The 14,387-nt window shown below is 46.9% G+C and overlaps 1 protein-coding gene across 2 annotated transcripts in view; it reads right to left on the bottom strand.

Moving 5' to 3' along the window:
• The window catches only part of LOC135374247 (venom metalloproteinase antarease TserMP_A-like), a 166,985-nt gene that overhangs the window by 77,384 nt on the left and 75,214 nt on the right, over positions 1–14,387 (bottom strand). For both annotated transcript variants that reach the window (XM_064607246.1, XM_064607247.1), the window contains exon 9: positions 13,664–13,713. In XM_064607246.1, the coding sequence (XP_064463316.1) occupies positions 13,664–13,713 (50 nt within the window). The remainder of the gene's footprint in view (positions 1–13,663; positions 13,714–14,387) is intronic.

The following is a 14,387-nucleotide window of genomic DNA, read 5'->3' as shown; positions in this document are numbered from 1 at the left end:
CCACTCTGAGCGGTTGAGGCATCTCATCTTTCGGCATACCAGCTGCACAAGTTCCTCTGTGACGGGTGAACCAGACGCCTGCTCAAGCAGCAAAGCGATATAGACATGTTCTCTGTCATGCTGCATCTGTGAATGTGTGCTCCTGTGTAGTCAATGCACTGTTGTTCAACTGTGAAATCTTCCACGTGAGACATCAGATACCAACGAACGCAGAGTTGCTTCGGCATATCATTCGAACTTCAGAAACAATGTGCATGTCATGATCGTGTTTGGTGCAGCTACAGCAGACTGCATCTTTGTGGCTTGGAAATACCTATTCATACAAATAAAGACACTTTGTGTGACAGAAACAGCCAGCGCTTCCGCGTTTTTTTTTATTTATTTCATCGACGCGGACGATAATCCACAGCCGTAGCGGCGGGGGTGCGAGAGGGGCAGCCGCAGCGGGCGCCCTTTCCAAAAAGGGCGCCCAACGGCAGTCCCTGACGGAGCCGTTTAGAGAGAGTTTGGCCATTAAGAGGAGCCTAACTTGTACCGCGTCATGCGACGTCACGGCTGAATGACCTCTCGCAATGTGCTCTAGTGTTGTCCAGTTGTCAACCAGTCGCCGACGCCATCTTGATGCAGAGCGCAGTTCACCATACAATGGGGAAGACACGTGCGTGTCGCGTCCTTCGAGAACCCTTCGTTCTTGAATCATCAGTTTGGTAACAAATCCCCCCCCCCCTTAAAGGGAGACTCCGGGACAATCCAAATCTAATATAATAGCCGTGTAAAGAAGTTCGGTACATTCTTCCAGACTGAGAAGTATAAGTGGTTTGGCGATCGGGGACCCGGTAGTTGCCAAAAAAACTAGTAAGCTCAAAACGAAACCGAAACTTCTGAAGGTTACCTCTACTACCTCCTGTACCATGACTGACGTCACCGGCAGTCTCGTGCGGGCCACCGGCTGTTTTTCGGGCACGTGTTTTGTAACTTCTTCGTGTCGCATGGATTATCAGTCGTTTGCTTCTTTGATTTCGCTCTAAAATATTTGCCAGCGGTAAAAGCAAAACCTACACGAAAGCCGTACACGAGGAATACCGGTGAGGTGAAGCCCAGTGTTGATGGACTGCTTTTCCGTGGAGGAGCGCCTAATCACTCGAAGAAAAATATTCCTTTTCTAATTATCTGTGCCACTTGAGGATGAGAGATTGTATTCACTGCAAATATCTCACGGTACGGATTGATGTCTCACTGTTACCTCAACACGTTTGTGGTGCGGAATCTCCTTTTAACATAGGCGCCTGTAGGTCATAAGCCGGCGATTGCGGTAGATTGTATTGAGCGCGACAATAGCACATGTGGACTAGCCGGTGGACTGCGTCAAAATGACGCCTATCTGCTGGCTGATAAGCGGATTTCGCTTCGATTGAGGCTTTTTGGGTGGTGCAACGGCGACTCTGACGTCAATACAGGCTCCTCCTGTGAAGCGGCAAAAGCTCAAAAGATGGCCAAACTCTCTCTATATACGGCTCTGGTCCCTAGCAGGTTGGTTGCACAGTCAAACTGGAAATGAAAAAAAAAATTGAATGCACGATCTCAGCAGTGCAAATAAGCATTTAGTCGTCTTTGTTTACAGGGTTTCTGCCTGCAACGGGAGGTTGGAGGGTGGGGGGAGCTACTGATCTGCCTTGCGCTTGGCGCAAACTCGGCACGCGACTGCTCCATCCACAACCACCCAGAACCGCCAAAGCGGCGGAACGGGGGAGAGGGAGAGATAGATGAGAAAGGGAAAGCCTCGCCAGCGTCACATACCACGCAGGGAGACAAAAAACAAAGGAAAGAAAACAGCTACTCAACGGCCGCCCAACGATTGGCCCGACGCTAGAGGTCACGTGAGTTTTCTCAAAAAATAGAATTATACTACGTATCCACCCGCCTGCCCGGGCGAAGCGATACGCGGAAATGGCCGTGTTTTAACCAACGCTCGGTTGATATCCCACAAGGTGAATTCGTTGGCGTCCAGGAATTCGTTAGAGATATTAGAATTTTTTTTTTTTTAGGATTCTTCCATGGTGCCTGAAAACATTGATTCACAAGCTTCACACGTTCTGAAGTGATTTCCCTGGCGTGCTATATTTATTGGAAACATTAGGAAAATGCTCTTTTAATCTGGTGTTAACACATCTGAAAGTTGGCCCCACGTAAACATTACCAAACTACAAAAGTATCGAAATAAACATTCGAGACTCAGTCTACAAGCTTCCTTTCATAGGAAGCAATCCTTACGTACGTGGCGTGTAAATAAAGTAATGAGACGGATTTTTTTTATTATAGACGGAGTTTTTATTCAATTAAAATTGCAATTTTACATTGTCTCCTTCGAAGTCATTGCCTTGGGAAGCCACTAAGCGATAGGGGCTATCTTTCCGCTCTTTATAGCCATGCTGGAACTCGGATTCTGGCAATAGCCCTCAGCTGGTCGGTCACGAACGTTTTAACGTTTTCTAGCGTCCCAAAATGACGCCCTGTGAGGTAATTTTTCCAAAACGTCACAAGGACTCAAGTCGAGAGAATAAGGGGCTGAGGAACTACAGGGATGTTCTTAATTGCCAAAAACTCATGAATTGAAAATGCAGTGTGAAAAGGTTTCTCAGAACGATTTCCCGCAGATTTTCCTCATCCCCAATTCAGTGGTCAAAACCTCATGGTGTGAGTGTTCCCCGATCATTCTTTCTGTCAAGCGACGGTCACAAAATCCAGGATTCTGAAAACGTTTTCGTCAATTTTTGTAATTGATGGCCTTCGGCTGCGAGGTCCATCTTCAATCTGTTGTGTCCTTCAGAAAATGCCTTAAACCACCTGATAACCTGGGCCATTGACAAAACATTGTCTCCATAGCCCTGCTGAAGCTTTGTAAAAGTTTCTGTCCCACGGTTCCCAAGTCTCAAGGAAAACTTGATCGCACAAGGTCGCTCGAAATTTATGCTACTCAATTTCAGAACGCACTGGAAAAAAACGGTTTACAAAAAAAAATTCCTACAGACAACCAAATGACTCAATTGAGTTCAAACTTGTACTAGCGGCGCATCACATCTTAACCTACCTTCTCTCCAAACCTGAGGTCACCAGTTTTGCCAGATCGAAAGCTACGCTACTAGTCTCATGATTTTATTTATACACCTCGTATGTCCTCGTTGGCCTAATTCACGAGAGAATTCAACCGTATATCTATTTTAAGGCAATAGAGAGTTTTAGTACATCGTACGCTGTTGCCTTTGCGTACGTATGTGATAGCGTTGGTGGTTCTGCGCATTGCGCGAAGCTCTCTTGCTGTTGTGGGCGTGCGCAGAACCATCAACGCTATCCCCTACGTACCCAACCACGATAGCGTACGATCTACTAAAACTCTCTATTATCGACCCCGCAATGCAAGTAGCAAATGACTTGAGGACGTCTGGGTGTTGTGAACCAGTGTCTCAAGAAACAAATATCATTTGCCGAAAAAAAAGAAGAAAAAAAAACAGGGCATTCTACTTTATCGCGAGGCTTGCGAAATGAAACTTCATCTGGAACAGGTACACAAGTAATGCTTCAACTTATATGTCACAAAAAGTGCAGAGGTTTATGCAAGGAAGACCAAAAGGCGCATGAAGGTGTGGAAGCCTCATCTTCATCGCATCGGAACTCGGGCTCCCGCCCGTTCCACAGACGTTTCAGATAGGGTACGTCAGACTCCGTTCGTCACCTACCATGTGTCATCGTCATCTCTCACCGTTCATCTGTACCTGCCATTTTTCTGGGCCACCGATCCTCTGCTTTGATTCGTACAAGTTGAAGCATAATGAGGCACTGCACATCACCGACCATTAAATTTGGTCACGTTCTTGCCGCCGTACACCCGGAAGTGGCACTTGAAATTGGTGACTTAATCCTTTCTCCACCTCCGGAACGATCTTACGACGTATTGAAGCAAGAACTTATCCGCCGCACCTCGACGTCGGAACAACGCCGATTGCAATAGCAGCTTCATGACGAACACCTCGGGGACCGGAAACGAACACAACTACTACTGGGCAATAATACTGCTGACACTCCGCTTCTGACGCAGTTTTTCCTGCAGTATCTGCCAACGCAGGTTCAGGTTTTCCTGGCAGCTGCTGGTAACGTCACTCTCGAAGAGCAGGCTCGTCTTGCCGATAACATTGTGGACCTTTCGGCTCGTGCCGGTCCTCCATTGATTGTTCAGACTACCTCGTTTCCTCCAGCTGTCACGACTAAGCAGCATGCGATGACACGGTACGGGCCCTTACCCCCTCATGCTGACCCTATCTTTGCCAATGTCTCCGCACTCCCTGCGAGCGTACATAAGCTTCCTGCTTCTACCAACAACCTTACTCAGCTGCTGGGCGCCATCGTCACTCGTGCCCGCCCCCGTTCTTCGAGTCCACTTCATTACCGCCGTCCAACCCCTCGGATCTACTCAACCCCTCGAGTCTGTCCCTCGTCGACCGCAGCCTGCTGGTACATACTGCTGGTACCAGCCCTGCCTCGTCATCTTTCTCGTCAAGGACTTTTTTTAGTTCACTCAACCCCTCAACCATGAAGCTCCCATCCAACAGCTCACAGCCTCCTCACTGTTGGTCCACCTGTGCACGCCCGCGCCCGACGATTACCACCTGATCGCCTTGCCATTGCTCGAAAGGAATTCCAGTACATGCTGAAGATAGGCACTGTGGAAGTGAATGATGGGCTTCGCAATTGCACATCGTCCCAAACAAAGAGCCTGGAGAGGCCATGTGGCGATTATCGTGCTCTGAAACACCGTCCCTGACTGGGGTAGCAGCATTCCCCACATCCATGATATTGCATCTCCTAGGAGCCAACGATTTCTGAAAAGTCGACTTTTCCAAAGCTTATCAAAAGATTCCACTCGACGCAGCCAGCCAGCCAGCATTCCAAAGACGGCCATCATCACACCTTTCGGCCTGTTCGAATTCACCTGTGTGCCGTTCAGCTTCAGGAATGCTGCGCAGACCTTTCGACGGCTTATTCACTCTTGGCATGCTTACTGCTGCACGGCATGCTTATGCTTGACGGCTTATTCACACGAGGACCGCCTACGCCAACTTTTTCAACGACAACGTGAACTTGGCGTCGTTGTCAATGCCTCAAAATGCGAGTTAGCCGTTAGGAGGCTGCAGTTCCTTGGACACATCATGGACGGCAACGGCATAACGGTTCTCCCTTCCAAAGGCCTCCATGACTTTCCCCAGCCCGTTCCCCGCGGAAAATTCCGGGAATTCCTCGGCCTCGTAAATTTCTTCAGGTGAATTATCCGTCGTTGCGCTCACACGTTGGTGCTATTAAAGAACATCCTGGCCTGTCCGCAATTATACCCCATCCTCTGTTTTCGAAGCCTTACCCCACAGCTGCCCTCACAGACATATACATAGCCATATCGCACAAGCAACGCTCCTCGCTCATCCGATACCGGACGCGCCACTCTTCCTCGTGACGGATGATTCAGGTACTGCTGTTGGTGTAGCTCTCCATCAGCGCACATCGGAGAATACATACACTCCTCTGGGTTTGTTTTCATGCAAGTTGTCTGCTGCCAAAACATGTTAGAGCCCTTTTGGACGTGAATTACTTGCCATGTACCTCGCTAACCGCCACTTCAGTCGTTTCCTTGAAGGTCGCCCTTTCACGGTCTTCACAGACCATAAACCTTCATCCACGCCATTCATGCTGCTTCGCAGAACCACTCTCCCGGTGAATTGCGTCACCTCAGTTTTATCAGCCAGTTCACGACGTGTTCAATAGATTTCGGGATACAAGAACGCGGTTGCTGACAATTTGTCTTATCCGACTCTCAGGAAGCTTCTGGCGTCACGCTCATCGAATGTCAGCAATTTCGACCCCGGCGACCTCGCCGCTGCCCAAGACGCTGCGCCGACGAAGAGCTCCACCATATCACCACCACCCAGTCCTCCCATGTGCTCCAAGAGCTCATCCCAGCTGGTACGAGCATACCCATTATATGCGTCGTTTCCACCGGTACACTTCGTCCTTTCTTGCCCATGGCTTAAAGACCCACCGTATTACACTAGCTGCGTAACTTGTGTCATCCTGGAATGCGTGCACACTAAACTTTTTTACACCATTTTCAGTGTAAGGTGGGTGTACCATAACTCACACCCTTTTGAGTGTAAAAATTTTTAGGTGTAATGAAATACACCTACCTCTGAGGGTGTATTTCACAACACACTCACACATACACACCTCTGAAAGGTTGTAACATCTACTTAGCGAGTGTGCTGCTTATTGGTCTACACTGGTGATTGGACGATGCCATATAACTGAGACTGATTCAATTTTTAGTGTGGCGTAAAGTCCGCAGCTTTGGTTCCATAGTGTGTGTATCATGCATATCAGCCAAAGTAGATACATAACGTGAACATGTAATGCATTGTGTGCTCCCAATATAGCAATTACGAACTGGTGCCATATTGGACCAATATGATATACGGATAAGGATATACGCGCTTACATTTAGACGCGCTTAGAGATAAATTCGAAACATCACATAAATGTGATGACGAACCAAGCTCACTTACAAAGGCATTTCCCTTCTAAGAGCAAAACAGACACTATATACATTGCCTGTCTTGCGAGCGTCTGCAAATTCGATAGCCCTGCTCCCATTCCAGTCAAAACCAAGGATAAGATGTCCAAGTTTAATTTGATTATACACAAAAAAAAAAAAAACACTGAATCGAGGAATTGCTTGGTGTATCAACTCACCATCAAGATAACGTTTGTGTTTCTTACTTGTTTTGGTATGACGGAAAATTAAGACTCAGAGTACACGCCATTTATATTCCATGAAATGTTCACAATAACGCAAAACGCCCCTAAACCATCGCAAACTTATTACGCCCTTAGTACACCTTTAACACACCAATGTAGATGTGCACCCAATTCACACCCACGTATGAGAGGATCAGCCTCGAAAGGGTGTAATAAGAGTATGATCTGGGTGTATATTTCAAAATACACCTCTCTTACACTAACACAGGTGTAAAAAAAATTAGTGTGTGCCACGCAACGTCTCATTACATCCAGTCAAGTATGGCCGAGTATGCACGTCGACATTCGACGTTGGCACAAGACGTGCATACCCTGCCAGCCCTCGGAGATAACTCGCCACACTGTCGCACCATTGACACCATTTGCTCCACCCACCATGATATTCCAGCAATTTTTAGTGTGGCTTAAAGTCCGCAGCTTTGGTTCCATAGTGTGTGTATCATGCATATCAGCCAAAGTAGATACATAACGTGGATACATAAGATACATAATTCCACAGCGACATCGTCGGACCACTCCCCCCTTCCCGCAACATCATCTGCGTGCTCACGTGCATTGATCGTTTCACTCAGTGGACTGAAGTGTGCCCTCTGCCTGTGCTGAGAGGGTAGCCCGTGTGTTTCTCGAAGTTTGGATCGCCCGTTTTGGACCGCCAGAAACTATCACCACAGATCGAGCCGCTAATTCGCATCCCAGCTGTTTCGCCACATCTGTGCAGCCATTAGCACGGAACAAATCCAAACAACTGCATATCATTCTCAAGCCAATGGAATGATAGAGCGATTCCGACGTCAATTGAAAGCTGCATTGCGGACTTCGGAAGATCCTACTCACTGGTGCGACCGCGTTCCGCTTATTCTCCTTGGCATTAGAACAGCCTACAAGCAAGACATGGTGTATTCTGCTGCTGAGCTAGATATGGCACTTCACGCCGCGTCACCGGGCAGTTCTTTGTCTCATATGTTCCCCTGTTGCGCCCGACGACGCCAGTGCATACGTCACCAGGCATCATGGGTGGAATCAGCCACCCACGTTTTCATCCGACATGACGCCGTGCGCCGTCCTCTTCAGCAGCCCTAGGACGGCCCTTTTCCAGTCATGTCCCGACACGCAAAGCATTTCACCATGGTCATTTCCGGTCGACATGAGAACATCGGTATCGACAGGATAGAGCCCGCCTACCTCATCTGGTAAGTTTCCTCTCTCGCCACTGCTGCTCTCCACGTCATTTGCCACCCACTCCCCTCCAGACCTCGTCTTCGTTTCGCAACTCACAGACCTCTACTCTTCTACTCTTGTCTATACCTCATTGCTCGCACACATGGGTACCCTATCGGCAAGAGTCAAGGTGACATGTCCCGTCTATGGCAAGATGGATGTACAAGTCAAGACAACATACGATCATTATCATTGGTTTCTATCAGGTACGCATCGCAAAATTCCTGCAGTACGCGCCCTTGCAGTACCCCCCCCCCCCTCTTTTTATGCTCCATAGCCCTGTAGTTACGTCGCTGTAGGCTACGTACCTCACGACATTCTCAATGGCAGCTTCAATCATACGCAACCTCACTTCCCGTCAACAATGTTCTGATGGTGATGAGGAGGATGTGGGGCGTCGTACAGCTGGTGTTCTGGCGCCCATTACTGGCAGATGTTACCCTAACCTTTCGTGACAGAACGCGATTTTGTTTCAACGAGTGTATGATGATGCAGTTATATTGTGACTTTTTTAATCTTTTGAGCACTAATTTTTATAGCACAATAAGGCACAGACAGGAGGGGAGCCCGTGAAGAACAGAATGCTTTAGAATACTTTTACGTCTTTATAAGAGGTATATTTGTCCACGGTGATCATATCGAAGCATATTTAGAGTACACAGAATAACAAGAACTTGACAGCGAAGAAGACAAGGTGACGAAGGTAAGAAGGTAACGTAAGTTATGCAGAGCATTCCGGGTGGATGAGAGTGCTCGTGTCATGAACTGCTTTAGGCCGTTGTGGAAGCCACTTTCCTTAATGTTACTTTTGATGGCAGGTTCTTGTGAGATTTTCTTTCAAATGTGGGCAACATTGCTGCGTGTTGTGATTCAGCCACCTTTGCTGTGAAGTACTTGAAGCAGCTTCTGCATAGCTGGCCCATTTCTGTTACGCCTTCGGCTTGATCTGCTGGAACCACAGTCTTCATGGCAGCTACGCCGATCTCCGAAGCAAAGCGAAAATCCTTTGTCTATAGCACTTTTTTCTTGTGTATGAGGTAGTAGTCAGCGAAATCCACACGATCAGCACTGTACAACGAAGAGGCCATGGAGGTAGGTGTGATACCAGGACGACACACTACAGTAATGCAGATGTCGTCGCACTTTCTGTATAAGGGCACTCCATGCACTTCTGTAATCGAGAAGTGAGTGAAGCGTCTTCTGTGTGTAGGCGAAACTTTGCGCAAGGTGTCTTCAGGGAGTAAATTCGATCAGGACCTTCCCATGGTCGCAGCATGTCGAACCGAATAACATATTGGACAGCGGCGCCAGTCGGGCTGTTTCGGCAAGGTTCACAAAAGGCACCATGAATTAGCCTTGAGTGTGTGCGTATGACACTACAACATTTTCCTCAGTGCAATTTCCCCCGTCCGAGGTCATGGGGCCGTAGGAAAGGAAATGTTTCAAAGAATACTGGAAGTCACTGCGTCCCTCCTGCCATAATGCGTACAGTAAACATGCTTGTTGAGAATAACCCTGAACAGATATGCCTCTTACAAACATGTAAAATCATTCCATTCTGTTCTTCCCGGGATCCCAGCACTTGCAATGCATGTGTGACATCCCGCAAAAAAAATGCGAGCACATCTGGTTGCTCCACAATCTAGATTCAGCGATTACACCATTGTTATGAACGCAAACGATCAGAACCTTCAAAAAGGACACCTTGAAACCACAGAATGGTTTCAAATGACAGCAATTACTTTTTATATGAAGACAGAAGTTGAAAGTCCCCTTGGAAAATTCGATTTTGCAACACGCGGGACGCGGTTCCTCCGCTTGAATGCGCTCCGCGTATAGGGCTGGCAAAAAATTCACAGTGCGCCTACCGATCAAGTCCGAATTTTGATTTTGCTTCTGTGCATAGTCTAAGGAACTACCTACAACATATAGAATTTTCGAGGCAAGTTTTTGGTGGGGTTTTTTAGATAAAGGCTTCCGAAATTCGTCACTTTTCGGTGGTATGGTGCTCCTAAAAGAAGTATCGCTTACGTTCCTTACACAGCAGAGCAACAAATTATACATCATTCGATAGCCCTATGAATGGCAAATGAAACGGCATAAAGCCCAGTCTTATCCGTTTTGTACATCGTCCGCAAAGCTGCAGTGAATATGGTGTTTCTCGGCACTTTGAGTCAACTTTGATATTTTTTTACAGACAAACAAAAACCGGTACAGCACTGCCAACGAAGGATCCTATTGTGCCCTACGTGGTCCAAAGCCAGATCAAGAAACTACTATAATGCGAGAAGAAATGGCCTTGTAGCGAACGCTCAAACCCGCTCGCGACGACGTCGCCTTATGAGAGGCAGTTTTTTCCTCCTCTCCTATTTCCCGAACCGCGCAGCGCAGAGAATTCGGAAAGCGTTTATTTCTCCTAACTCACCGATGGCTTCAACATATATTTTTTTCCCGTTCATTCGAGACATCAAGTGTACCGGACTGTTCGATTTGAGATGGAATAGCCAGCCCTAACAACAAGTTATATAGCGGATGCTTCAACAAAAGTTTGAAGTCGTTCGACTCTTTTCTTTTAACAAGAAGGTTAAGAACTCCTTCTGCATAACATCTCAGCCATGGAGAACGTGGTTCAGAAAAAAGCGCCTTCGAGAGATGTCGCAAACAATGATTGTCGCATTTTTTGCAGCTCAGAAATTAACCAGAATTTGTTTGTCGTTATTCCACTTTTTGTAAGCAATATGTGCACAAGAGTCGTTTACAGCTTGTGCGCTTCTGTAAATAATGCAGGGCAGTATTTATTATCCTATATCTCATTTCCGAACTAATTGCGAATCCTCATCGATTGAACCGATTTTCGTGGTGTCTTTAGGTTCGGGTGAAAGAGGCTCCACTGGCGTTATACAAGATGCGGACAGGAAATATAAGGTTATCCCTTCTCTGAATGTTTCAATATGTAGACCTTTGTCCAACATTACCTTGAACACTGCACCGGCCTGCGGAGCAAGAGGGACCGCACCCTAGCGGCTCTAACTGGAATTATCTGGGGAGAGCGTTGAGGGCTGTCCTACTAGCGTAACGGGGGTGCCCGTCTGAGCCCTGGCGCTCTGCTTCGAACGGGCCATCATGGTTTTTACGAACACATCGCTTCAGTCTGCTCGTAGTAACTACGCGAGGAGTAACAACCGGAACTGATGTACTTAAAAAGTGGAAAGGAGGGGGGAAAACTATACCTAACGTTTCGAGCGGACGCTCTTCATCAGAAAAAAGGAGGAACAGGAAAATAGTGCCGGAGGAAGTTAAACATACTGCCCAGCCCGCTAGGGGGCTGCACGTGAACATGTTAACTAGGGCAGCATGTGTAACACCGGTCGACAGTTGATTAGAAGCCTAGACCCAGTCTTTCGCTCTCGCCCGTTGGATGGGTAGTGTTCAGATAATGTATCAGGCGACTCTCTTCTCGTTTTCGCGCGTTTGCAGAATGGAAACCGGAGCCGAGAACAATAACACGAATGTTATCAATAGTGTGGCCGAGACTAGAGAAATGTTTAGAAACCAAGGTTATCTGGTGGTTGCTGATACCTCCAGAAATTTGTAAATATACGAGTCGACGATGTTCCCGGAACCTTTCATGAAGCTTTCGTTCGGTTTCACTTATATAGAGAATGTTGGGACAGATAGAGCAGAAGATAGCGTAGACTACGTTAGTGGTTTTGCATGTGTAACGACCAGACATATTATCGTACCCGGCCATTGGAACTATTAAGGCGCTGGTGGTTCGGGCCCACATGAGTACTTGTGAGACAACGGGGTCCCTGACAAGGGAAAGTTCCATTTTGTGAATTGACAGACTTTAGGCGGCTATGCACTAGGATACCTCAAGTTGAGGGGCCGTCTATAATATTCGCAGAAAGGTGTTCAGAAGTGAAGAGGTCATCTGCACCAGATTTGATTTGGCCCATTAAGGGAGGGATGGCAGGGTGGAATCCAACTACAAGGGGAAGTGTGACCTTTTTTTGGATGATGAAGGATTAAGAGCCGCAGACCTGGTGATGGCTGCTGCTCGGGCTGATGCTCTATCACAAAGATGTGAGGGATATTCGCGGGCAATGAAAAAACGTTCATTTACGTTCAAACGTTTCATTCTGGTCAGCTGATCAAAGAAGTCAGAATCAGCACTCCAGATGCGACGGAGCCGTAGAAATTGGGAAAAGGGGATAGCGTCTTTAACATGCCGTGGGTGGCATGAAGAATAAGAGAGATAATTGTGCGAATATGTCTCTTTATAATACATAGTAGTTTGTAGCGTGGAGGACGCAGCTGATATAGTAAGGTCAAGAAAGTTAACCTCCTTCTGAGAAATTTCGTGCGTGAATCTCAAAGCAGGATGGAAGTTGTTAAACGAATCTATAAACTGCTGGACCTCGGTGAGAGATAGCATGCTTGCAAAACCAAATATATCGTCGATGTAACATCTGAAGAATTCAGGTTTGGGCTTATCCTAGTAAGTGAAGAAACGTTCTTCAACAAAACCCATAAAAAGATTTGCAAAAGGCGGGCCCATTTTGGTACCCATGGCCACCATATTTCTGCCTGTACACAGCCCCATTAAACTCAAAAGCATTAGCATTAAGGACGATTTCGGCCAGCCGTATGATTGTGTTAGTGGGGGGGGGGGGGGGAATCTAAGACTGAACGTCCATCCAAGACGACTACGCGTGACTACGCGAGCTTGTGCCATCCGATATTGCTGTGAAGCGATCAGTTGCGTCAAAAGTCTCGTTTTCTTTCTGTTGATTGCATGGGAAAGGCTTCGTGCATTCAGATGCAACAATTCACAACAAACCAAGATGATTTCACGCGCATAACAGACTTCCTCTATTCTTGAAGCAGCATGTAATGGCAATGAACTGTAAACGATCCGTTAATCACTTCCTTCACAAGCACTATCCATTATTCCATCTCCGTCGTATCATTTTATTTCTGCTCTTACGGAACACTTGCCGTGTTTATGTTCATGTATGCGTAAGACACTAAAGGTTTCCATTTGTCCCCAACAGGAGTTCCTTCAACACAAAGCTATGCAGAACGTCGAAAAGCCATCGTAAACATGTGATACAACATGGCGCGTAATGTAGTGCTCTAAACAACTGAATAAAGCTGCCATGCATTCGCATTTATTATTGCCCCATTGCTTTAATTCCGTTTTTTCATAACAACTAATGTGATGCCACTGAATCCCATACCAGTGACATTTTTCTTGACATAGCTGCTAATCGTTAATCAGATGCAAGAGATCGCAATCGCCCGCAAAAATATCGAAAGCAGACTAACGGGGAGTAGATAACAGCTGTCCACAAAAGAGTCACCGTCCGTTCGAAGCGCCGAGACGAGCACCCCTGTGACGCTAGCAGGACAACCCTCAACGTTCTCACCCCATAATTCCACTGAGTACCGCTAGGGTGTCGCCCCTCTTGCTCCGAAGGCCCTGGACGTGTTTAAGGTAGGGTTGGACGAGCTGTACTATTCATGGTGTCACAGGAAACATGTGCTGTATAGAGAGAGATGATAATAAATAAACATGACCACGCACCGTACACGTTGCATACGATCCTGTTGTTCTGTACGGCACACAGGTCTCTCCTGCACAAATCAAACAGTCAAACAGTTTGTAGACGTGACGATAGCTATGTTTCACTCCACGTTAAACAGCCAAAAAATGGTTTTGTATTAGGAATTTTTTGCGTGTATGTGTGTTTGTTTGTTTGGGTGTATTAATAGGGCTAATATTCTAGTAAAACTGCATGTTAAACGAGATTAAACACCGAAAATTTTCACGCGAAATCGCTGCTATAGGCTATCACATTCAGGGATAATTTGGCAGCTTGAGACTTAGGTACGCAAGCGTTTGCTCGGTAAGTGGTCTCATTGCGCGTGCTCAGTACTCCAGCTGTGCTTGGCGCATCGGAGTCCCGCAGTCTATTTTTTCGAAAATAGCGATGGTACCTGAACTCACCCCAAATGAACGCGCGTCACACTCGTGTGAAAAGTAGAGCCACGGAAACGGATTGAAATAAACACGCGTGACTTAGTATAAGGTATCTTCTATAACGCTAATTTGGGAAAGCATCTCTTTGTTTAAAAATTTTAAAATTCTTGAATAAAAAGGAGTTACAGCTATATAGCGCGTGACTCTGCTACTTGCGCAATGAGTTGCGGTGGGGAGACCCTGTCCCAAACATTTCTCGCAGGGCCTTCGTTTGCGTCGGTCGGTATCGTGTCATGGCCGAGAAATTTGCCCAGTTTTTGGCGGCGTA

The sequence above is a fragment of the Ornithodoros turicata genome, unplaced genomic scaffold (genome assembly GCF_037126465.1).
Source record: "Ornithodoros turicata isolate Travis unplaced genomic scaffold, ASM3712646v1 Chromosome49, whole genome shotgun sequence".
Taxonomy (NCBI): domain Eukaryota; kingdom Metazoa; phylum Arthropoda; class Arachnida; order Ixodida; family Argasidae; genus Ornithodoros; species Ornithodoros turicata.
This window is presented reverse-complemented; position numbering and strand designations above follow the sequence as displayed.